The sequence below is a fragment of the Podarcis filfolensis genome (genome assembly GCF_964270895.1).
Source record: "Podarcis filfolensis genome assembly, chromosome: 3".
Lineage (NCBI taxonomy): Eukaryota > Metazoa > Chordata > Lepidosauria > Squamata > Lacertidae > Podarcis > Podarcis filfolensis.
In genome coordinates this window covers 16,000,829-16,028,051 of record NC_139606.1, presented here as the reverse complement: position 1 = coordinate 16,028,051, position 27,223 = coordinate 16,000,829, and the positions used below count along the sequence as shown (strand labels likewise).

General features: G+C 40.1%; 1 protein-coding gene across 6 annotated transcripts in view; it reads right to left on the bottom strand.

Annotated features, from left to right (window-relative positions):
* The window catches only part of MACROD2 (mono-ADP ribosylhydrolase 2), a 966,393-nt gene that overhangs the window by 937,687 nt on the left and 1,483 nt on the right, over window positions 1-27,223 (bottom strand). For 4 of the 6 annotated variants that reach the window (XM_083607322.1, XM_083607325.1, XM_083607327.1 and 1 more), the window contains exons 2-3: window positions 23,271-23,387; window positions 5,025-5,132 (exon numbers count right to left, since the gene is read on the bottom strand). In XM_083607322.1, the coding sequence (XP_083463448.1) occupies window positions 5,025-5,132; window positions 23,271-23,387 (225 nt within the window). The remainder of the gene's footprint in view (window positions 1-5,024; window positions 5,133-23,270; window positions 23,388-27,223) is intronic. The other 2 variants (XM_083607323.1, XM_083607326.1) reach the window with 1 other exon arrangement.

Below are 27,223 nucleotides of genomic sequence, written 5' to 3'. Positions count from 1 at the left end.
AGGTTCAATCCCGATCAGTTAGACTGTGTGAATGCTGTAAACAGGCATACAGCTCTTCCTTTCTGCCTGACACATGCCCCTGACAGCTCTGGATTGCTCCAGGAGGCCTAAGCAGGGGCTGTCTCCACCCAACTCTGACAAAGTCCTGGTTCCCCCCAAATTAGCTCAATTCAGTTTTGGCTTCAGTCTAAATTAGTGCATAATACCTCACTCTGGATGAAGGTAAACTAATGGACCTACCCTGCATATGGTTTTGCTGGATATCATCCTCTGTTTGGGTGGGTGGAACTTGTAGCACCCTATATATACCCTTTTAGGAACCACCAGCCAACAATAAATCAGTGCTTCAACTTTGCACAGGAAAGCCTCACCTTCTCAAAAAAAAGATGCAATATTTCAGTTATATCCTCCATATGTGAAATGATGTGCTCAAGAACAAAATCATAATAAGGCTGCACACAGTTCTGTTCTCTTCTAATAGCAAGTCAAAATTAAAGCTTATTCATAGCAGCTTTCTCCATCCCACCCACACAGTCTTCCAGTCTTCAGCACTGCTGCAAAATACAAATAGGCTGGCTGAACCCAATATTATTGGGCATGCTTCTGAATTAATTCCTCCCAGAAAGCTACAAGAAGAAAATTTTAGCTGTGTGATAAATTAAGTTGCCAAATGAAATGGATTAGCAATCAGCGATGGGCTGTCAGATCAATTTCAGATTTAAATTCCTCCTCTTCCCTCACCTGTTCATTAAGCTACAGATTCATGGCAACCTCAGTGACTGATTATGCATTAACAAGCTGTTCATGTGGGGCGGTGGGGCTCAGTTAGTCAACAGACTATACTAACACGTTCATTTAAACATAATTCATGGCTAATATATTCAGTTCACAATTCCAACATATAAACACCCTACCTCTACCTTGAAGTTTAATTTTTGGCTTGACAAGGCATGAGATGCTTCATAAAATTAAGATGCAGCTAAGCAAACCAGAAAGTCCCTGAAGGTCAACAGAAGCAGTGGGAAGAGTCAAGCAGTAAAACTTCATGCTCTATGTAGTTTAAAACAGTAAGTTGACACTATGCTTTTAAGATGGCAGTGTTTCCTAAACCTTTTTCTTTTCTATAAGTGATCTTTACAAAGAGCAACTGGAATTATTTTTTCATATGAAACATAGAGAATACATTTTGCCATATAGAGTAGATATAGATCTTGTATTCAGAAGGTACTGCAATATGATATGATAGTTGCTTCAAATGTGTTTCTGGCAGCATTCTTAAAATTCTGTACCAGTAACTAATCTGTTTTTACTTCTACATGAGAAATGAATCACCATCAGTTAAGTAAATTAAAAGCTACATTATACTTCTCAACAGATTTACCAGCCACAAAGCCTCATTTCTTGCACACTCTGTAGCCTAACCATAGCAATTTATCTTTATTGTCTCAGTGAAATGACACCAACACAGAAGCTTGTAAGGAAGCAGGATTAAAATTACTGATGTCCACCCCTAAGTTGAGAAAGTTTAGACAGGTATAAATAAACATGGTGGGGAAAATATTATTCCTGTTTTTAGGCATGAACTTCCATCAAGGGAAGTACAAGAGAAACATTAGTTCTAGCATGGCACAGTCATACCTCGGGTTACAGATGCTTCAGGTTGCGTTTTTTCGGGTTGCGGACCCCCGAAACCTGGACATACCGGAACGGGTTACTTCCAGGTTTCGGTGGTCGTGCATGCGCAGAAGCACTAAATCAAGCTTTGCGCAGAAGCACCGAATTGCAACCCACGCATGCGCAGACGCGCCACTGCAGGTTGCAGACATGCATCCCGTATGGATCATGTTCGCAACCCGAGCGTCCACTGTATTTATAAATTTCATCAGTTTGATACTATCTTACTCTGATACTCAAGGGCAGATTACAGAGCAAGGAATACTTTGTAGTAGTGCCTTACAATTATGTCCACTAAAGCTATTAGTCTGTCACAAACATTTTCTGCTTTCTGAGCGCTGGCAGAGGAGGGATGGAGAACCAGGGCCAACATCCTGGAGCACCTGCCAAGGAGGACTCAGCACATTGGCAAGACCTACTGCTGATACCTGCCCTACACCCTCCCTACACCCTCCTCTATTTTATTTTTCTTGGTAGACATTCCAAGCAGCAGCACATGGCAGGATTTAGCAAGCATTTTGATGTTCCATGCACCCCACTGGAGGATTGTGAGAAATTAAGACAGTAGTACACAGCTATCAAGCTCTGCTATTGCCTACCTCCACTGCCAGGTAAGCTCAGTAACACAATCAACCGGGGAGGGGGCCCATCAGAGAGCACTTTGCCAGGGCTAACTCAAACCTGAAGCCAACCTTCTCGAGAGTTTTGTCGTTCCTGCTATGGCATGCTGCACTTCTACATAAAGTGTGAAGAAAGGGTCTTCCCTCATCTGGCAGCCTACTTGCTAGGCACAGAGAACAGAAAACACTACAGCCCTCCTTGGCTCCCTTACTCTCCCGCATACAACTCCTTGTCACCTATGCCCGCCAGATGAGTGATTATTATTATTATTTTTTTTTTACTAATCTTTTTATTGATATTTTGGAAACGACATCAAACAATACAAAAAAGAAAAAAGACTGAAAAGAAAAAAAAGCAAGCAAACAAACAAACAACAACAACAAACAACGCCTATAAACATAAAACAGACAAACCAACATAACATCACTCAATTGACTTCCTTCCATCTCGGTTTGGGCAAAATAAACTCATCGCTTATCTGCAGATTGTATTATATCAGCTCTTTACATCGCAGGTTTTAGATTCCGCCCACTGTGATTTTGGTAATACCTAGATTGATTTCAATGTAACTTAGAAATTTATTCCAGTCGTTCGTAAACTTAACGATTTTTTGATGCCTAATTTTTTGTGACATTCTAGCTAATTCTATATACTCATATAATTTCATTTGCCATTCTCTAATGGTGGGGATATTGGAAGTTTTCCAGTTTTGCGCTAACAAAATCCTGGCGGCCACCATTGCATATTGAAAGAATGTTTGGTCTTCATTTTTGATCTCCTCTCCGATCATACCTAAAAGGAACGCTTCAGGTTTTTTGGGGAAGGTGTATTTCAGTATTCTTTTTAATTCATCGTAAATTTGTCCCCAAAATCTTTTCACTTCGTCACAGGTCCACCACATGTGAAAGAAATTACCCTCTTTAGTTTTACATTTCCAGCATGTGCTGTCTCCGGTCTTATACATCTTATACATCTTCCCCAGTTTTGCCGGGGTGATGTACCAACGATACATCAACGATACAGATGAGTGATTAAATACAAGGATGTTCTAGTACAGTGATATAAGTTAGCAACTGCCCCACCCCGTTCCACCCTATTCCAGGTCCTAAACAACCAGCCTGTTGGCAGTTCGACACCACTGAACATGTGCAAAATGATTGCTGCCTATACTCAGAATATTCAAGGGAAGACATGATGAGTAGAGAAAATTTACAGCAGGACGAAAACTGTTGTTATTTTTATCAATTAGCAAAAGCAAGCTTTTGGCAAAGCAATAGGGACCCTACAAAATCATTATTGTCCTCATCCCCAATTTGCTCCTTTCCCCACAGCATTCTTTTTTCCTTTGTTTCACTCTTTTTAGTGTTACATCGGCTGACCATTTTCAGTTACTGTGAAGTAGGGCCAAACTACATACTGACCAGAGTTACTCCAAAGTCAGCACTAGGACTGACAACAACAACAAAAATTCTTTATTACGGTCATAGACCAGCATAAAAGGGTGGGATGCAGTCATTTAAAATCTGAAAAGCGTTTTGGAAAGCTAAAAGGTATTAAAACAGAAGGTGAATATAAAAGTCTCTAAGAATTTAACAGAAGATAAAAGGAGGGATAGGAGCATTGGGCAGGTGTGGAAAAGCATAAAAGGTTGATATATAAAAGACATTAACTATTAATTTATAGAGCACTCCGATATGTTTATTAAATCTAGTTTGCGGCACAGGTCAATCCTCCGACAAATTTTGAGCGCAGCTGTGCAGAATCTAGCAATATTGTATGTTGTAACAGGATTGGTATCTGAGAGCAACAGGGAGGTATAGAATTGCCCTGTGCACCCCGGGTACTTATGAAGTAGTGGGGAAATCAGGCTAAGACTAGGACTGAAAATGAGGGTGGGGGAGGAATGCTCATGCAAAAGGGAAGTGAGGGAAGAAAGCAATGCAATATTACATCCTTACTGAACCACTGTGAAGATGCAAGAAAACAAAGCTGAAGCAATTTCAATTCTCCTGTTGGCTTTGGACCAGCTTGTACACGCAAGCAGCAAAATGAAATCTCATTTAAAAGGCCTTATTTATCCAGCATCATCCTACGACCCTCACACCATCCCCATATACAAAATTTAACTTCCGTTGCAAATAATATGATCAGAATCAATCATAAGAGATGTACACTACATTAACATTACATTAACAGCTTCAAACAGATATGATTTGCAAGGCATCACAGAAACTGACACCATCATTTTTTTGATGCTTTTGCAGGGATGATGTACTCTATGATTCTACCAAACCCACCCAATACTGTATTGGTGATAGAATTTAGTACCCTGAGAATCTCAACTGTCATTAAAGATCAGACTAGTAAATTTCTAGAGGTTCTATGGATGCAGTAAACCAATAAACCCTTGCTTCATGTGTCAGACCACATGTAATTATTAGGATTATTATAAAGCATTTATTACAAAGCAAAAGATTCATACATAAGCCCTCTTCAGAATATTGATAGAAAAAATCATTGGTGGTTCAGTGGTAGAATTCATGCATACCATGTGGGAAGCCCAGGTTTCATTCCCACCCAATGGAACAGTGCTTTGATTCCTGCACAGCACCAAATACATGCAGTTCTGCATATTTTGGCCTCCTACACCCCAAAGATTATCCGGATATATTTTACTGGACACTTCTATTTCATAGGTCACATTTAACTTTTTAACATTTAGCACCTACCAGCATTAACTATGGCATCAATCTCAAGCACCGTGATATCACCTCTGTAGAGGGAGACTTTCTCACTCAGATTTTTCTTCTCCAGCAAAGGTTCCTGGGTGTTTTCTTCTGTAAGAAAATGAAAATATCTTAACATACACACCAGTAGCACCACGCACGGAAGAAAAAAACCCCATAGTGTATAGCAGAGGATCGGTATTTTACAACTGTAATTTTAATATTATGCAGATTAAAATTAGATCTACTCATTACTAGCAGCTGTGTTAACACACAACAATGAACCAGACTTCCAAGCTTATCATAGTTTATCATGAACAGACAGCTTCACTCCACCCCTGTCATGAGCAGAATAAAGAAACTTTGAAGCTTTGACTTCACATTACCTCTGAGTCAGGGACTGGGATTTTCTCCTTAACATGGCTTCAGGTTGATTATTGATTGTGATTTGTTAATTTTATGTTTTTAAGCTTCTCACAACTGAGACAGAATCAGTATAATGGCATAAAACAAAGTTAAATAACGTTTGTTATAAAACAATAAATATTTTCTTGTTAAAGTTGGGGTAACCAATGACAAATAGCCCCAAGAAGCAGATTTCCACCCTTTTTTTAAACAGTATTATTAAATGGACACAGGGAAAACTGCCCATTCTCAAGATGATACAATATACAGAATTGCACCACTGCAGTCTGCTCGCTTTCATCAACTGTCATGCATATAACTACATCTACATAAAAATGTGTGGAAGAGAGATGTGCTTGAGGGAAAAATAACGCCTTCTATATGTAAGCTAGACTTACAGTGTAGAAGCAGATTTTGGGAAGAGCCAATTGCAACCCTACAACAAATCCAAAACAAAAAGAGATTACATCAAAGACAACTCCCAAGACTGGAGACAAACATAATGGAATAAAATGTTCCTGGTTTAAGAAGCATGCACTTACATCCATTGCTGTCCTCTTTATTCTCAGGAAATGCTTTTTTGCACACCAAAAGGAAATCTATTCATCCTTACATGGGTCTGTGACACATATTATCCTGCATAATGTGCTAGTGAATGTGAGCTGTACAGAGTAAGGAAGCGTTACCAGTGTGAAGTTGTCACCATTTTTTTTACAGCATTTTGTCATGCTCAACTGAATCAGCAAGTGGCAATGTAACCTAGTCATCTGAAAATCTTCACCTACTGATTTATGAAGATTATCTAGCTATTAAAGGCACAAGAACAAGCCAAGAGGTTTGTGGATGAATTGGCAGCTGTAGTGTTAAGAACTTACACATGACCAGGCCAGCAGATGCAGCAAAAGGTTTAGAAACAAGGAAGTCGTTTTTGGAAGACCCCATGAATGGGCCGCAATATATAATAATAATGATAATAATAATAATAAAAATTTATACCCCGCCCTCCCCGGCCAGAGCCAGGCTCAGGGCGGCTAACACCAGTAAAATTACAGCAAAAACATAATAGGGAGGGGAGGGATTTAAAATACAGGTTAAAATGCAATTTAAAATGCAGCCTTATTTTAAAAGTAACCCATAAATCAAAACCATAAGTGGGGGGGGGGGGACAGAAGAGTCAGGCTGAGTCCAAACCAAAGGCCAGGTGGAACAGCTCTGTCTTGCAGGCCCTGCGGAAAGATGTCAAGTCCCGCAGGGCCCTAGTCTCTTGTGACAGAGCGTTCCACCCAGTCGGGGCCAGGACTGAAAAGGCCCTGGCCCTAATTGAGACCAATCTAACCACCTTGAGACCTGGGACCTCCAAAGTGTTGTCATTTGTGGACCTTAAGGTCTTCCGTGGGGCATACCAGGAGAGGGTGTAATGTCCAAATTTGCCTGCCTTGACATTGTGATCATGTTAAGAGAACCATCAGAGAGTGAATGTAGGGCTTTGGGTTGCCATATGTGCTCTTTTTCCAGGATACATCCTCTTTTTCAGGTCTAGTTGCCTTTTTCAGGTCTAGTTGCCATATGTCCTTTCCACCCCCCCCGGACATATTCTTTTTTTCAGGATCAAAATTTATGTCTGGGCGCATTTTTAAAATTTGGTAAAATATCCAAGTTTTTTTTGTTTTTTGTTTACAGTAACCCAAGTAAATTGTTCTAGTGCATTAGACTCAGATCTAAGGCACCTGGCTAAGCTAGTATGCAGCAGATAATCACAAAAGAGCAGCATCTTAAACTAGCTACATACAGTATAAATTCCTTCTCTTGTGGCTGGACTAAAAGGATGCTGCCTCAGCTACAAGATCTTGGAGGAGTCTGGGAGGGCAAGAGTTAACATCCCCTGCCCTTAATGAGAGTCCATATGTACATGTAAACATTTTAATCAATTGTTCTGTGCACACTTATGTTCACAAAGACATGAACATGAGCCCAAATACTTTCACGTGGCAAATGAAGGAGCAGTATGTATTATTATCTTGTTGCTGATAGTTAAGAACATTGCTACTAGCAATACGTCACAGCTTCTATAGCCTACATATAGGTAAAAGTTAAGGGACCCCTGACCATTAGGTCCAGTCATGACCGACTCTGGGGTTGTGGTGCTCATCTTGCTTTATTGGCCGAGGGAGCCAGCATATAGCTTCCGGGTCATGTGGCCAGCATGACTAAGCCGCTTCTGGCGAACCAGAGCGGCGCACAGAAACGCCGTTTAGCTTCCTGCCAGAGCGGTACCTATTTATCTACTTGCACTTTGATGTGCTTTCAAACTGCTAGGTTGGCAGGAGCTGCGACAGAGCAACGGGAGCTCACCCTGTCGCGGGGATTTGAACTGCCGACCTTCTGATCGGCAAGCCTTCTGATCGGCAAATATGCCCTCTTTTTTGCTCTTCAAGACATGGCAATTCTAGAGAATGTGCTCTACTCAAACACCATAACTAATTGGGCACCATAGTCAAGGCTCTTGGACTACATTGGCCTAAGGAGGGGGAAATTGTGACAGATCACCAGGGTTGACCAAAAGTAAAAAAGCTATTGATGGGGTTATACAGTGGTACCTCCAGTTACGAACTTAATTCGTTCTGGAGGTCCTTTCTTAACCCAAAACTGTTCTTAACCTGAGGCACGCTTTCACTAATGGGGCCACCTGCTGCTGCCGCGCTGCCGGCTTGCGACTTCTGCTCTCATCCCGGGGCAAATTTCGCTACCAGGAACATCTACTTCCGGGTTAGTGGAGATCGTTACCCAAAGCAGTCGTAAGGAGGACGGTACGTAACCCGAGGTTCCACTCTACAGTGGTACCTCAGGTTACATACGCTTTAGGTTACAGACTCCGCTAACCCAGAAATAGTACTTCGGGTTAAGAACTTTACCTCAGGATGAGAACAGAAATCGTGCTCCGGTGGCGCGGCAGCAGCAGGAGGCCCCATGAGCTAAAGTGGTGCTTCAGGTTAAGAACAGTTTCAGGTTAAGAACGGACCTTCGGAACAAATGGTGGGAGGAACCAGCTGTGGACCCCCCTCCCCCGCAAGGAAAGAAGGCTCAGAGCCAGGGGTTTGGTGGTGGGACAACAATGAGTGGTCAGAGGGAGAAGATTGGGGGGGAGTGTATGAAGCTGAAGAGGTAACAGGGCTTAGTAAGTGGAAGGAGTCTGTGGCAGAGAGAAGTCCAGAATCAGAAGGAGAGGAGGCAGAGATAAGTCTGGCTGGCGAGTCGCACAGGTGTCTCCCCCTCCTGCTGCGACAAGCTCTGCTCCCCTCTAGTCACCCAGAACCAGGAGAGGCATGAAGAGGGTAGGAGAAGAAGCTAGCTTCACACAGGTATGGTCTCAGGTTGCTTGGGGGAAATCCAGTAGACTTAGGCAGCTATGGGGAAGTGGGGACCTTAAGTCTCAGCAACTGCTTTACGGGGGCAAGACCTGACACAGATGAGTTCCTATGCTCATTAGGCACTCCTATACAGATGCTGTTTTTGCCAATAAAGACTTAACTACAACTTGCCCATTTGTAATTTACTGCTGGCTCGCTCCTATCACCATGTTTGGGGAAAACAATGTTCAACAGATGTGTGATTTGAACCAATGTCTTCCGTGTCCTGGTATAATGCTTTTGTTCACCAGGATAATGCAGCATAGATGTTGCTGAGCTGCTTTGCCTGTACATCGTTTCTTCTGAAATGAATGCATTTGGGTTCAGTAGCTATGTTTCTTTATTCTCATAAAACCTTCTGGCTCCAAGCACTGAGCTCCAGTGCCAAGACTTAGAAATTAGTCTGCAAGACTATTTTTTGCTTATGTGATATGTATGTGAGTGAATTAGAATTACAGGTGTTGCATGAAAATGTTGATTTGTATATGGTTTTTCTATGATAGAATGTACGTTTATGTTTTAAAATGCAAGTTGCTTAGAGGCCTTTTAGGTAACAAACAACTATTAAGTCTTATAGTTAATACTAGTAAAAAATAGATTTTAATTTTAAAAAGTGGAGACGCCAAAAACTGTTGACCTACTAATTTTAACATGCTTGAAACCTGTACAAATAGATTGATGCGCTTTCTAGATTTTAAACCAGTTGCTCAATTTAATTTCTCTTTTGGTCATTCATTAATTTTATAAAACAATGCATTTCAAAAAGGAGAAGATTTAACAGAAAATATAGTAAAAAAATAAATAAGGCGGGAAGGAATTTCCCTCACACAACTGCCTGCCAATTAATGTAACTAACACTGCAACATTTTTATCTTAAGTACAAAAACACCCCAAAGGAAGTGAATTATATTTGCCAGGGGAAGCAGGCCTCTGGTATTTCAGAAAACTTCACTGTGTTTTCACAGTCCTACACCCTCAATTTCTTAACCAGGTTTGGAAGAACACAAGTGATGCACAGGAATGTGTACCACCTTTCCATAGCCCCTCTTCTTTCATGCAAATAATCTCCCTCAACAGTCTTAACCATGGTTAACAGTTATTTGTATATTACAATAACTGCTGTTAATACAAACCACAGTTTGCTTCATTTATCTATGGCTTCAATCCATGATTAATGGCAGTACCAATGTGTAATGGGAATTGGGGTTGCTTGTGCGTAAATTCCAAACTGCTCCCAGCTGTTGGGGTAGCTAAACCTTTTCCTGATTTGACAGCCCTTACAAGGCGACTGTCTCAGTCACTGGCAGAATCCGTCAGTGGGCGTTCCCTAAACTTCTTCCAACATAAAAGCTGTTTGACGCCAAGTCTCCTCCTAGCCTCCCTGCGCGGAAGTCTCCTGCGCAGAGTGGGCGTGGCCAGCGGAGGTCCTGGGCTCTCCCCGCTGGACCCTGTGGAAGGGTCTTGGAGCCCTCTCTCCGAAGACCTTCCCTCCTCCCCTTCTTTCCTGGTGTCACGCCGATTTCCTTCCCCAATGGAAGTGTTCTCCCTCTCCCTGCTGGTCCCTTCTCCTGCATCATCGGAGAGCCCTACCTCCGCTCTGGGCTCCGATGTCAGTTCCCTGACACAATGTAACACTTTATCATGCTTAAAACCAGTGGAAGGGAATCTGCAAGCCAGAAGAGGAATACTCAGCCCCATAGTCCAACCACCAAATAATAGCAAAAAAAGATTCCAAAGTTGGTAGTTGGATGGGCACAATTTCCTCTGCAGTTAAGTGGTTGGTAGGTTGGGGTGCCCTGCATCTCACAGTCATCCTTATAATTCTTCATTACTTCTTTCTCCATTTTCTTTTATGCTGTTTTGTAATACTTGACCCAGGACTCAGGTAGACTAGTAAAGAATAAGCAATTTATATGCATCGTATATGCGATATAACATTGTGCCACCAGATGGTGACATGAAGTCCTGCTTTTCTTTAGCTGTGATCCCTGTTTAAATTTACGCTTTAAACTGAAACACTTATTTGATGTGTCTAGATCCAGCCCCCTTCTGTTCTCACAATAGGGATGTGATGTAGATATTCACTGCTGACAGCAATGCTTTAGGCAAGCTCTAAATCCCTGTCAATTGTCTATATTTTATTTTCATAACATTTTCATCTCCTTGCAACCAATCCTGGTAATTGGGATATAGAACACAACTGCAAAGCTGAAAACTTCACAGCGTACAGGTGAGTCTTTAACACTTTCTGCACATGCTAACTACTACCCCTTCGAGTGGCTGTGTACCCCATACTGACATGCCTCTGAACTGGGTCATCCACCACCACACCATACCCCTTTTAAAGGTAAAGGGACCCCTGACCATTAAGTCCAGTCGTGGATGACTCTGGGGTTGCGGCGCTCATCTCGCTTTATGGGCTGAGGGAGCCAGTGTACAGCTTCCGGGTCATGTGGCCAGCATGACTAAGCCGCTTCTGGCAAACCAAAGCAGCACATGGAAACGCCGTTCACCTTCCTGCCAGAGTGGTACCTATTTATCTACTTGCACTTCATGCTTTTGAACTGCTAGGTTGGCAGGAGCAGGGACCGAGCAACGGGAGCTCACCCCGTCGAAGGGATTCAAACCGCCGACCTTCTGATCGGCAAGCCCTAAGCTCTGTGGTTTAACCCACAGCGACACCCGCGTCCCCTTGTAGAAAGAATCAAAAGTATGAATCTCCTTCAGGGCTTCACTATTTACTGGATAATGTAAATAGCATGTGAAATATACAAATGAAAGGTGTGCAATTCCTTAAAGAATAAGGAATATTGCAGTTAGTGCCCTTAATGCTGCATACAGAATACGGTGAACAAAATGGCAAGAAACAGCTTTGTGTTCAACTACCATAAAATATTTATTTTGTCTAGATTATAAAAATATCTCCTTTGTATCTGCATATATCTTTATTAAATGAAAGCACAGTGTGGTCAAGGATAGACTTCTAGAACTGTTTGCACATTCTTGTTTTGTTTTTGTATTGTAGAGGTCATTTGATTTTTAGCAATACAGACAAATCTAAAGCCAAAGGCTATTCTACTGCAAGATATCAACAAAATGCAAAGGACAGCTTTTTCAGCTGACAAAGCCTCTTATCCATCCTCACCTAATGACCTCTTTATTCATTCTGTGAACACGCACAGGCTAATCAGATGGGTGCCTTGCTAGCAAAGCAGCTGACTATTCCAAATTTACATGTAAAGTGAGAATAAAATCGAAGGGAACTTTTGCAGAAGTCCAAAACATTTTGCTTTAACATACACCACTAGAGGGAGCCTTTGTCAAGAAAATAACATTTGAGAACGAATATTGAATTTTGGCACAATTGTGCTGGTTTAGTTTTATGAATTAAAATAAACATTTACTACTAAGGTTTTCTCCTCAAGATGCTTAGAGCAAACATAGAGTCCTAGAAGTGCATAAATGCACATGATCACAGTTTGCATTCCATTAAAGCATGTCAGTAGAGCATACACCAGGGGCAGGTAACCTAAGGCCCAGGGGCTGGATGTGGCCCAATCGCTTTCTCAATCCAACCCACGGATGGTCCGGGAATCAGCGTGTTTTTACATGAGTAGAATGTGTCCTTTTATTTAAAATGCATCTCTGGGTTATTTGTGCGGCATAGGAATTCGTTCATTTCCCCCCAAAAATATAGTCCAGCCCCCCACAAGGTTTGAGGAATGGTGGACCAGCCCACAGCTGAAAAAGGTTGCTGACCCCTGGCATACACCTTAGAATCCTAGAATTGCAGGGTTGGAAGGGACGCTGCAGAGTCCAACCCTCCCACAACGCAGGAATATGCAGCTGTCCCAAGTGGGGATCAGACCTGCGACCTTGGCATGATCAGCACTATGCTCTAACAAACTGCGCTCAGACTCGTAATCTCAGGGTTGTGGTTTCAACACCCCCCCCCCCCCGTTGAGTGAATGATTCCTGCATTGCAGGGGGTTGGAATAGATTACCCTCATAGTCCCTTCCAACTCTACAAGTTCTATGATTCTATGTCAGCTGCAGGGGCAAGACATTCACACCTTGTTACTTGGATTATTCCAGATTGCATTTTGACTTTACAAAGGTTTCTCAGGTAGATCAAATGTTGTCAAAGAATGAAATCAACTGTTTTTCATTTTAAGGATTCATATATTATAGAGCTGCTCTGTATCAGTTTCTTTCAAATTTTTTTTATCCAGTACAGAGAAGTTTTACTTAGATCTCTAAGTAACGAAGGTAGCTAAAATTTTATTTCTGGTTAATACAAATGCTGATGCAGTAATATCCAGTCTAAGTTATTTTCAACTGTTATAAGTCATTCTAAAAAGTTTTTTGAATGGAAAACTATGTATCATCTAATTAAAGAACTGTTAACTAATTAGCAAACGCCAAGCAAAGACAGTGATTGATACAACCATGGGCTGTTCTTTACTGGTGGAAGTGATTCACTATTAACACAAATTAATATCTGGCCCCAAGAAGGGGGACACTCTAGAACAGATCAATAGTCCTTAGCTTGGGTCATTTCTTAAAATGTTTTGGGAAGGGTTTCATGCAAAGTCATTACGGTAGGTATTGTCCAGGGGTCTTTGTGCAAACTAACAATTCAAATATAATTGTCATGGCATGCTAGACACTTAGATAAAATCTGTTCCTTGAGGTACACCTTTCTCTTCAATTACATCCTTTGCTAACATGATACTGTGGCTCTTTTCTTCTTCTGCAGTTGGATCATGGTGTGTGGGGGTGGGGTGGGGTATGTATCTGTGTGTGTGTGTGTGTGTGTGTGTGTGTGGATTGCCCCAGCCACTCGGGGTGGCTCCCAACAAAAACGAGTAAAAACACAACCCATTTATTATTTAACACATTTTTATATCACCTTTCCTCATTGTCACACCCAGTGAAGGCAACATATAAATCATAAACTGATTTTAACAAAACATTTGCACAAATTAAAAATCAGTATAATCTTTCAGAACTCCTGGACAAATGAAATGTTTTTGCTTGGATCTTAAATAAGAGTAATGTTTATATATTAAAATGTTGTTTATTTTTAACAAAAAATACTTCCCAGCATAGTTTATAGAAACAAACAAAAAACAAAACGAAGACAGTGCTACTCCTCAGACCTACAGTGTAAAAAATACACAACACAAAAAGAATAGGGAGATAAAAGGAAAAAAGAAAGCTAAAAGTCAATGTAGCTTATTGCTTTATATGGATTATGAGTAGGTTGATAATGGCTATCAGTAGTGTAGCATGCTTTCTGAACATAAAGTGCTCAGGATCTGGCAAAGAATTATGAAAGTCAATATATCTCATACACCACTGATCACCACCTGATTTCAACCACTCTGGCCATGTTAAATAATCATATTGCAGCTCAAAAAGCCACGATATGAACAGGCCTCCCTCTGGTCTGGAGCTAGCAATTAAACAATAAAGTATTCCACAAACCACAGCCTCTCACATTGTCCAAATCTGAGAATTATGGTGAACTGCCTTTGACTCAGGACACAAAACCAGAGTCTGAAGTTCTTTTAACATCTTGGCTGGTTCCAAAGCTGCCAATCTCAAGCTTCCTGCTTTAGTTTAAATGGGAAATATTGGCCAAGGGAAGACTTCTTGGCCTGCTTTCACTGGTTTACCACAATGATGCTCTCATCGTTCAAAGAGAAGCCAAGCTGCACAAATACTTACAGCACATGTACAGAGTTCCAGCAGAACTGAGCTACTCAAGTAACAGCCCCTCCCTTCCATGATGGAAGGAAGGTGGGATATAAATGTAACAAAAAAGGATTTTCTGGAGACTAAAGTTTACAGCAATTAAGAGGGCTGCACACAGTTTATAGAGGAAAGTATGGCAATGCAAAGAGGCTTTAGCATGGGAAAAACTAATTTAGAAGAGGCATTTTAACTGTCTTTCAACCTGCCAGGTTCTGGTTAGATCTACAGCTCTTACATTTGAGAGAGAAGGACTACCTGGACTGGACTTGGTGCTTACATGAAGTTGCCCATTTAGTGAAGATTTGTAGGAAAACATGAGATTTGTAGGAAAACATGAGCTCAACATCAAAAAAACCTAAGATCATGGCCACTGGTCCCATCACCTCCTGGCAAACAGAAGGGGAAGAAATGGAGGCAGTGAGAGATTTTACCTTCTTGGGCTCCATGATCACTGCAGATGGTGACAGCAGTCACAAAATTAAAAGATGCCTGCTTCTTGGGAGAAAAGCAACGATAAACCTAGACAGCATCTTAAAAAGCAGAGACATCACCTTGCTGACAAAAGTCTGTATAGTTAAAGCTATGGTTTTCCCAGTAGTGATGTATGGAAGTGAGAGCTGGACCATAAAGAAGGCTGATCGCCAAAGAATTGATGCTTTTGAATTATGGTGCTGGAGGAGACTCTTGAGAGTCCCATGGTCTGCAAGAAGATCAAACCTATCCATTCTGAAGGAAATCAGCCCTGAGTGCTCATTGGAAGGACAGATCCTGAAGCTGAGTCTCCAATACTTTGGCCACCTCATGAGAGGACTCCCTGGAAAAGACCCTGATGTTGGGAAAGATTGAGGGCACAAGGAGAAGGGGACGACAGAGGACGAGATGGTTGGACAGTGTTCTCAAATCTACGAACATGAGTTTGACCAAGCTGTGGGAGGCAGTGGAAGACAGGAGTGCCGGGCATGCTCTGGTTCATGGGGTCACAAAGAGTCGGACACGACTAAACAACTAAACAACAACAAATGAGGCAAATCTTGTCTCTCAAGATTCCACCGTGTGCCATAATCGCCCCATCTTTTGCCAAATATTCAAATGAACATGCACAAAGGAACCCTGCTTAAAGCAAAGCTTGCACATTTCAAGGTGAATGAGATGAGTAGAATGCTCAGTTGGAAGAAAGCCAAAAAGATGAAAGCCGATTCTAAGCCAGCACCTAGTTGTTTTAATTTAAAAGCTTGAGTGGAGTCCCAGAGAACAGGGTTCAACACACCAAACAAGAACTCAAAGAATAAAAAACACTGTTCAACCTACAGGCACCAAGCACACAGCACTCCAACATATGACTGGAAAGAACAGGAAATTGAAGGGGGGGAGAGAGAAACAGAGGGAGGGAGGGAGGGAGAGGAACAGCATGCATAAAGAGGACAGATCCGTGCTATACAAAATGTAACATGCAAGATCATATTTCCACATGGAAAAATTATTAATACATGAAAGAAAGTTAAGTATTAGATCTATAAAATGTTAATAACATTTTAAAGAACGTGTGAGTGCACTTTTAGTCCTTTCCTGGCCCCATTGGTCACCATGTACTACTGATGTCTTGACTGGGAGTAGTAGTAGTAATAGCTCAAAGTTCAGTTGCTAGGTTACTGGCAAATCAACATTTAGATCATCATGGGAGGCTAGAAAAAGAATGCATTTCTGTTTTCACAAGATAACTGAATAATTTAAAGAGAATACTTCCTGCTACCCTAATTTCCATTATAGCAAAGTAGCTATTGCATTTGCAATAGCTATGTAGTCAGTTATGATGACCGACTGAAATGCAGTAAGAAAAAGCTATAAACACAAATTTAGCAAATTATGAAGAAAGGAAAAATTTGAATATGAAGTATAGCTCTGCCTTGTAGTGAGGTTTTAAAAGGTGTTACTGCTGATAATTCATCTTACAGAAGCATTTGCAGCTGCAATACTACTCCATATTCAAGGAAGCAAGCATATGGCTTCTCTAACTTTTGGTTATTAGTTCAGATTCCCTACTGCATGGCAGCCTATGGGAAACATGATTGCCTTTTGAAAAATGCTGCTCAAAGTTGATGCCTGCATCAAATTAATAAGTGACATTCTTTAGTTCCACCCTTTTTATGAGCAATATCCTCTCATTATCCACTCCCAACATGTTTTAAGATCACTTGGAAGCCCTCCTGAAACTAACAAGACTTTAGGTATACATATTCAGGAGCACAGCCTCAGAGGAGAAAATAACTGCAACTTTCAATACAACACTAACTGTGGTCCTAACAGCATCCTTCCCTCGATTTATTATATTTCAGCTAACACCTTTTAAAAATAGACTAAAAACTATGCTTGGAGAATGTTGGTCAATTGATTTGTCAAGTAAACCCAGTGTACATTAGTGTGTGGGCATGGCAATGAGGTTATCTTCAAGTTAAAGACCTACATTGGCTCCCAGTACGTTTCTGAGCACAATTCAAAGTGTTGGTGCTGATCTTTAAAGCCCTAAATGGCCTTGGCCCTGTATACCTGAAGGAGAGTCTCTATCCCTGTCATTCAGCCATGACACTGAGGTCCAGCTCCGGGGGCCTTCTGGCGGTTCCCTCTCTGCGAGAAGTGAGGTTACAGGGAACCAGGCAGAGGGCCTTCTCGGTAGTGGCGCCCACCCTGTGGAATGCCCTCCCATCAGATGTCAAGGAAATAAACAATTATCTGACTTTTAGAAGACATCTAATGGCAGCCCTGCTTAGGAAAGTTTTTAATGTTTGATGGTTTATTGTGCTTTTAATTCTGTTGAGAGCCACCCAGAGTGGCTGGAGAAACTCAGCCAGATGGGCGCAGTATAAATATTATTATTATTATTATTATTATTATTATTAAGGCTGCAGGAAGGGCCACAAGACATACTACAGCTCCTGCTGACTCAACACCCTTATACCCCATACAAACTCCAAATCTTCATTACTCAGCCAAAGGCCATCACATACAAATGGACAACATGGGCACCAGCACTCAGCTAAAGCAAAGTACAGTAATTAAAACTAACAGCATAATCCATCAAAAACAACAACAGACAAAAATGCTGCTATCAGCTTAGTGACTTATTTAATATAGTCACTGTCCAGGATACAAATCGGGGCTAACTTTCTGGTTTACTATTTAGGATAACTTAACCAACTATGCAATTACCCCACTATTTACTAAAGATGCCAACTTCACTAGATTTGCTTCAGTTCACAACAAGCAGGATGGTATACCATATGGTCCCTAGAATATTCTTCTATTCTGATTTTGAATAGATTCAATTAATACTAAGGCATATTACTCCAAAGCTGTGTTCCATAGAGCAACAATCCCACTATTTCTGCTTGAAAAACTTTTAAGTGAATGGGGAATTAGCCTCCGATCACTTCCTTTTTGTTGTTGATTATTAAATTTGTATACCTCACCCTTCATCCATAGATCTCAGGGTGGTTCGCAACATAATACAATATAAAAACCCAAAATACATAATAAAAACAAGAATGAAAGACCCTCACAAACCAATAACCCCCCCACCCCATTGTTAAGACAATGTTTCCTCCAGTGAACTCCACACCCTCTTTAAGCAATCGTGAACTAGCAAAGGCGATACCTAGATATTTAAATTGCTTAACTTGGGCGATCTGGTTCCCACTGATATTCTACCTATGTTGCCTCTGATTTATTCCAACCACCATGATATGTGTTTTACTATAACTGATAATTCAGATATGCAGTAGCTGGAAAAATCCCTTATAACCTTCCTCCAACCCATTTGCAAGGAGGACACAAGGGCTGTATTATCGGCAAACAGCAAGAGTAAAGCTTGTCTGTCCCCCAAATATATTGGACTGAAAGAAACACTGGATGAACTAGTAGCAATGTTGTTTATATATAAATTTAATCAGGGAGGCAGCAAGCAACCTTGTCAAACTCCCTTAAGAGTTGGAATGCTACTGGACAATCCTTCAGAGGGTCCTCCCTGAACTTTTACTAGAGTTTGTTGAGCCTTATAACTAAACAAAGAAATCAGTCTTTTATACCAGTTAAGGCAATTTCTTCCCACATACATTCCCTACCAACCAAACCAAAAGCAGTCTTTAAATCTACAAATGAAAAATATAAGGAACATTTCTTTATCATGGCCATAATACTTATAAACACTTATAAACCAGCTAAAAAATTACAAAGCAGGGTTCAGTTTTTGAATTCCATTCTCAGCCCAGCTTGCTCCTGTTTATGTCCTCAGCTCAACTCTTTGGTGTATTACTTTGCTTTATTAGGTGTATGCCTAGTATGCCATTTTCCTTAGTGCCTAAGCAGATAACTCAGGGTAGCACTCAAAGAGTGTCAAGGCAAGAATTATCCCTTGTTTGCCTTAACATACTATGATGGGGGGTTGTTTCCATGTTCAAATATAAGCTTTTGAAGTAATCAAACCCAGCAGCCACGGTGACATTTTTACAATCGATACCAGCAATGAATATGTGGGAGAATATTTTTTTAAAAAAACCATAATATGCACTGTATTTTGAAATTGTTAGAGTGGGTGAAATTGTTAGGATGATATACCATCACCAGCCAGTGCTACCTGTGGCTAGGCAATGCAGTCTCACAAGGGCTTGGATTTAAATCTATTAGTTCATGTGTGTCCATCCATCTTGACAGCAATTTAATAGAACCTTCACTCCAATCAGATTTACATGCGATCATGCACTGTATTCGTGGCCAGCAGTGCAGCATTTAGCCTAAGTGTGTAATGCTCCAGCAAGTGTTCAGAGCAGGTGTTATTTCCATACCCCAGCAATTAAGAAGATCTTCCTTCCCATTGCCTTTTGTTCTCCCGTTATTCACTTCATTTATACTCCAGTGCTACCTCAATTTGCATGTGTATAATTACACACACACTTTTCTATCACCTTTTTATGCAGCTGGAGTCAATCTATAGAAAGCTGGAGTTAAAATAAGCTAGACTAAAATGCCAGACCCCTTTTTGTATTAAAGATTGCATCTGTAATTTATGCAGTATAGATCTAATTATTCTCCCTAAGTATCCAAACAATTATTGTGTAAACAGGTAGAACAAAAGAAACTGTTTTGCCCCAAAACTGTTCTTTTTTCATGAGCAGTTAAAAGCAGACCGTTTTTCTTAAGTGAAAGACTGGTGCACAAGTCATCTCATTAATCCATACTTGCAGCAGCTAATGCAGGCATAGGCAAACTCAGCCCTCCAGATGTTTTGGGACTACAACTCACATCATCCCTGACCACTGGTCCTGTTAGCTAGGAGTGATGGGAGTTGTAGTCCCAAAACATCTGGAGGGCCGAGTTTGCCTATGCCCGAGCTAATGTATTAAATCAGTGGTTCTCAAAAAAATTTCTCTGGGCCACATTTTCAGAATAAAAATTTGCTCATTCCACACCAAATTTTTTATTGCTAAGAAATGCATTGGAAAACAAAAAGGAACAACTCCTAGCAGTGCTTGATTTATAACATAGAAAACAACTACTTTATAAGATGATCGTGGGACATCCAAAAGGTATAGAACGATGTAGCTACATATTCTGCAAAAAAAAAAAAATTTTTTTTGATACTATCCTGAAACGTTGAAATATTTCTTTGATTGTCCTTGAATCTTCCTGCCACACTTGTCATCCTCTCCTGCCACACCAGTGTGGCATATCACACCTTTTGAGAACCACTGCATTAAATCATCAAAAAGAATAGAAAGACTTGAAGGTGGCTTCAAATGCCATAATGACCAGCTGGGTCACCCTAGTATCTAGACTTCACATCACCTGGTGCTACCTCCCATAGCTACTGTACCCTCAGTTTCTGTACACCTCTGCTCCTTTCAAGTCTTCCAGCATGGCAGAACAGGGGCTTGGATTGCTCTGCCCGGTCAAATTATCACATTGTGCTTGTTGTATTAAAAGGTACTGCCTCAGTTTCATAAGACCAATATTTCATTTAAGTTTGTTTCTAGGGATGCAAAATAATTGAATAAAGGAATTTTAAAGTTTCAACTCAAAGTGGCGGTACAAGATGGATCTTTGTCCTGGCATGGAACTCTAGTTTTGGAGTTCCAGGCAACAGTTGTGCAAAACCAGTCTTGGCTACTCATTCATCAGCACTGCCTCTAGTTTTCTCTTTATTAGAGCTTTACCTACAGAGACCCTTATGTTTAACCAAAATGGGAGGATTGGCATTTTAGGCCCATGGAACCATGTTGTCAGTTTTTATATATTAATGCATGTTTGACATTTTAATATGTAACTTTTAATATATATATTTATTTTTCTGTTACAAAATTGTACACATATGAATCATAAAACATGACTGACAAAAAATGGGTCATGGGGGTGTGTAAAATACCAAACATATTATTTTACATAATAATGAGGTGATTACAGTAAATCATAGAACAAAAACCACTGGATCTGTCACTGAGCACCAGCCTACTTACTTTGAAAGGGACACTGATGGTTCAGATATTAACATCAGACCAGTGTTTAGTGTGATGAAAAAAGTAACTTGGGCTGGCTTCCCCCATTCAAATGCAGCTGTGAGTTCAGAAGCATTTGCTTCCATTTTAAATTGTTGAGAGGACACTGGAAGCTGGGGTTAAAAGTACTTTAATCTTTTAATAAGAAATCTGGCTCATATTGCTACATCAGTGTGCTGGTTAGGAGCTGCTTCAGTTATTCCATTTGAAGAAATTTTAAAATCACATCAGAATAAAATGCATAGCAGACACTAACTGAAACCCAACATTATGTGGCATCTTCACAAACTGTCCTGATGACACACTGTAATAAATGTGACAGCACCGTGTAGAATCAAACATCAAGATCTCAAGAACCAAAGGAACACAACTGCCCTCCCCTACACCAACTCTAGGAATAGAGCAGTCTCCAGTATTTGTGAAACAGATTCAATTATATAGGTGACTAGATAAGGGAAGAAAAAAATGTATTCCTTTGCATATAACTAAAATAGCTACATTCTGGCAAGTACTCATGAGTGACATCTGCTCTATAGTTCTTATTATTAACATGTCTGACTTTCAGTTAAATATGCAGACATTACTCACTAAAGTGACTTGCTGAAAGACATCAGAAGCAACCCTAAGAAAGCCATCTAATTCCATTATATACACCAGATACCCAGAAGCTACAGTTATATTTATTTGTAAAGGCACTTTGCAACCTGCTTTTTATCTTTTCTCATGAGAGGTGATATATAAATACTCAAAATAAATATTCCACAATTAATACATAAAACTAAAGGCTATTTTCAGAAGTTGAATAGCTTTACGCTGATTACACTTGTTCCTTGTATCTGCAATACACACAAGATGGACTACACCACTGACTTTAATTTGACTTCATCTTGGAAGAGTACAGCTTGAAGATTTTAACATGCAATGATTCATTTAATTTTAACAATACCAAAATAGACTTCTACCCTTGCCTTGACCATTTCTAGTTTGGTCGTTTACTCCATTTTATTCTCTTCTCATTACAGAAGAGCTCTGTTCAGAAGTCGAAGGATACTTTTTAGTTATAACCCAATATTTTAAAAACTGTACAAGAAAGTCTGCAGTCAAGAGGCAGCTTCAGGTTTGTTTCTCTTGAGTAATTCCCCCATGCATCATGGCAACACATATTTGAAAAGTGAAGGGATTTTAAAAAATTGTTTGATACTGCACAGTGAGTATGCTGTCCCACTGTGTGCACCTAAAGTTGCTCTTTGGATCCCAGCCACTGAAGACAAGCAGTATGAAGTACCAAAGAGGTAGGCATGTCCCTGGAAAAAAATATGGTACAGAAATCAACAGAAGTTCAGCTTCGACTAACAAACTAGTAACTACAAAAGAATATGAGGTGCAAAAGTTTTTATGGCATAATTAATCTACAGTTGTCCTTTATGTAACTTGATACGTGAAAATCTGAATTTGTTTTAACTATTTCCAAACTTTTATATGTTCCACCTCAAGTTATTCTTCAGAACGGTATCAAGGTTATTCTTCAGTGTCAAGGCAGTCTGAGTTCATGTTATCAAGTGAAAAAAGTTGGCTGAAGAAAGGATGGAATGAACTCTGAGAATTGGTGTTGTTGTTGTTGTTGTTTTTAGTTGTGTCCAACTCTTTGAGACCCCATGGAGCAGAGCACACCAGAATTGGTACCAGTAGAATATATTTGTTTGCAAACATACGTCACATTTGTACAATGGGCTGGATCCAAACAAGGTTTATCTGTACTGTACATAGTTCCAATTTAAATAAATGGGACAACATTCAACTAATTTACACATGGGACTAAGCTCAACTAATTTACCCAGCCAGATGGGCGCGATATAAATGATAAATTGCCTTATTATTATTATTATTATTATTATTATTATTATTATTATTATATAAGGAATTCTATGTGTAAACTTTAAAATGTAGTGAGTGAAGCACTCCTATAGAAATACAGCCAAAAACAGCACAATGCAGCAATCTGCCGCAATGTTTAATGCAAATCCTCAGCCCTCAGCCTCTACAACACAAGGAACCAAAACTACTCCAGAATGGAAAGCAAAATTATAGATGCTATGATTCATCTTCTAAAGCACAATTATTAGAAGCTAACCTACCATCACTTTGGGTCTTGCTTTTCATTTCTTCCATCCATGTTGGGATGTCTTTCAGAGGAACATAATCTCGTATGTATTCTTTACGCCTCTCCTCTAGTGTCATCTTCAACAAACGCTCTGTTAAAAAAAGTTAGTATACATTACTAGTATTAAAGTTAATCCGTTTCTATTGAAGCAAGGTTCATGAATTATCCTACAAGTACCCACTTTTTCTTTCTACAGATGGAATAACATTTATCTTGGGGGAATATATGAGATTTCAAGAGTGTGTTTTTATCTAAGTTTTATTGTGTCTTATACCAGTTTCAGAATACAGGCAAACTGCACAAAAAGCAGTGATAAAATAGTTCAATTACACTCAGAAAGCATAATCCATCAACACCTTTATTTCTCAACAAGCAAGCTTCCAATGAGTTCTTGATGCTGTGGCTGAGTTTCATTTCAGGCTTCCTTTCTAGTGTTTCTGGGCTTTATCAAACTAAGCCATACTTCTTCGTGGAAATCAACAAACTTGTTAGTCATGTCTATTTATTTCAATTGGTTTGTTTCAAGTATGAATTAGTTGGATACAACCTACAATAAATAAAAAAACAGACAAAACAAATGTGTGCCATTTCTTATGCAACTTGAAGCAGTGCTTAAGAACTTGCTTTGGTTTTCATGGCTGCTTATTATTTAAAACTGAAGTGATCAAGGACTTCTATTAGGACTTATCACTTAATTTAAAATGCTATTGAAATATTAGTTTGACAGGCAACACATATGCACTAATAAACCCACACCATCAAAGACATTCAGTTCACATAAAACACTTAAGATATTTACTCAAGGCAAGAGCTAATTTAAGGCATTTGCATCACGCCTCCAATCTACCTCATAAACATCAACAGCATCTAGTATTGTTATAAATACAGTGGTACCTCGGGTTAAGTACTTACCGTATTTTTCGCTCTATAACACGCACCCGACCATAACACGCACATAGTTTTTAGAGGAGGAAAACAAGAAAAAAAATATTCTAAACGAAACAGCGGATGTATGATTTTTGTGGTTTATGCTGTGGCCACAGACATGTGATCTGACGGTGAGTTTGGGGTAGCCCAATGCAAAAATCCTGAGGATCCATGTGGATCCATGCTTTGTAACCACGTTTTTGCACCACTGCGGCCCCAGGCAACAGTGGGTGCGTTATTTTTTTGGTGCAAGCTGTAGCCATGGACATGCTATGTGATCTGATGGTGAATTTTGGGTGACCCAGTGCAAAAATCCTGAGGATCCATGTGGATCTGTGCTTTGTAACCACGTTTTAAGTGGGGAGGGAAGGAAAAGCACTCAAGGGACAAGGGACACGCGTGGGGTGGGTGGAGAAGGATGCTGTTAATAATGCAGAAGAGGGGTATAAGAGGAGAAGGCTCCTCTCCTCTCCCGCTTTGCTCCTTTAAAGCAAGCAGGCTCTCTGTCCCTCTCTCCTCCCCACTCAGCGGCTCTTCTCCCGCTTTGCTGTTTCAAAGCAAGCCACGGAGGAGGGAAGGAAGGGGAACCATGGATCCTCTGCTCACGACTGCAGCAGATCCCCCCGCCATCCGTAGGCATTCGCTCCATAACACACACAGACATTTCCCCTTACTTTCTAGGAGGAAAAAAGTGAGTGTTATGGTGCAAAAAATGCGGTAATTCGTTCCAGAGGTCCGTTCTTAACCTGAAGCCCCACTTTAGCTAATGGGGTCTCCTGCTGCCGCTGCGCCACTGGAGAACGATTTCTGTTCTCATCCTGAAGCAAAGTTCTTAACCTGAGGTACTATTTCTAGGTTAGCGGAGTCTGTAACCTGAAGCGTATGTAACCCAAGGTACCACTGTACACTCCTATTTCCTCATATATTATAATTTCTGAAGTAGGTCAAAGAAGCTTGCTCTACTAAAATTTAGCATTGCTTCAAAACTACAGAAGAAACCCACACCACACTCTAGTCAATCTGTAAGGAAAATATAACTGATGTAGACTGAAAAAAGGGATCTACTCTTCTTTAAGTTTTTATTTGCATTAGCTAAAACATCAACCTTAAAATAAAAATGTTAAGGACCTTAAGTTATAACTTTTAGGTATAAATGTTTCTACCAATAGAAATAAGAATAAAGATTTCCACAATTATAAAAACAACCCTTTAGTGTTAGGCAGTTCATGTTGGAAAATTAACAAAATCCTCTTGAACACAATGAGATTTCACACAGCTGCTCTTGAGAACGTGATGTGCAAAAGCAAACCTAAAAGCAATTAACTAGGAAGAAATATAGCAATCCACCATGAAGCTGGAGACTCACAACTTTAGTAGAGTGAATCTAGTCTGATGTAGCTGTGGCAGATCTAGCAAGTGAATCAACAGAACATCAGGAGCTCTCAATACTGTGGAGTCCGTCCAACAGTGATGAGAAGGAGGACAAATATTCTACATTTGCTCTGTCTTTAACTATTACAGGGCACACAGTCTTTCCTGATGCCCAAGAAGCTTGAGACACAATTACTGCCCCCTCAGTGGTGAGGATAATTACTTTTTTCACTATTGAAAAGTATATAGACCTGGAGGAGGAAGTCAGAGGAGTGCTGTGCTTTCCTACTTCCTCTTCCAATTCCATGTGCTTTTCAGGGCTCAGATCAATTCTATTAACGCAACTTCCACCCAGATCTCTTGGAAAGGTCAAGTCTGTGCATGAACACTTTCTCTTTCCATCTGCCTAGCAAAGGCTAGGATAGGAGGGAGAGTAGCAATCAGAGGAGATTATACCCACAACAGTCAGTTTAAAACTCGAATGTGGCCATGGGCCTAAAAAGCTTGGCAACACCTATTTTTATAATAGCAAATGACTTCTGATTTGCTTTGCTTTCATCTGACTATGAGAAAAGTCACATCTACTACCAGTAGTACTCCTACTAAATCTTATTTAACATCATATCTGCAAGAAATTCACAGCTCAGGATTGGACTGGGTACTGCAAATGCAAAATGAAGTTTCCATTGTTAAATCTAGGAAGAATTTTAACATGCACAGCCCTGTCCAACAGGTACAACTTTGATTTAAGTAGCATTAATACAATGAGTCTAAATATTATTTTAAGCTTTTTATATTATATTTAAGCCATTCATAAACAATGATCACAAAAATGTAGTGACAGTTTCCACTGAACAGCTAATGTATTTGCTGATGAGAGAACTTTTATTAAGTCTGTTAGTTAAAACACACACCATTAGAGAATAGCCCTTACACATACTAGCAATCATTTTCTCTCCTTTTGAATAGTTACATTTTAGTCAGCATAAATGCGCAGGTCAACATAAGCCTTCCCCCGTTTTATTTATTTATTTTACTTATTTATTACATTTGTATACCGCCCTTCATCCAAAGATCTCAGAGCGGTTCACAGCATAAAAATGCAAAATAAAAACAAAATATAATAAAAACAAGAACAAAACAATTGTGTCCATCTCTGTGGCTTCTAAATTACAGGCCCACTCTTTAATAACCACTGTTTTTAAGACTGGGGTACTGCAATCAGCCCATCAGAGAAAAGAGAGCACATTTTGTGTTGTACTCTGACCAATGGAAGCTTGTCTAAGTTCAAAGATACTTTGTTTTTGTTTACAGAAGTAGTTTTGGTCCAACAGAGATTAGCTTACAAACTTTCATTCTGTTAGTTTCAACAACTGACAAGTTATTTGAAATGAAACTTATTTCAAAGTATTTCCTGCGCTAGAAGAGCCAGCTTTAGCTGTGCTGTCACTGCATCTGCAGTATCCTGACAATGGTTTTTAACACCGAATAGGGAGAAATCGAAACACTTTGGAAACAGGAGCAGTTATCATTAACTTTGCAGAGTACAGAAACTAAAGTTGTAAGGAGGCAGCAAAGAGGGACTCTACACTTTCATTTCCTGACACAAGTATGAGAGGGTTGGTGCAT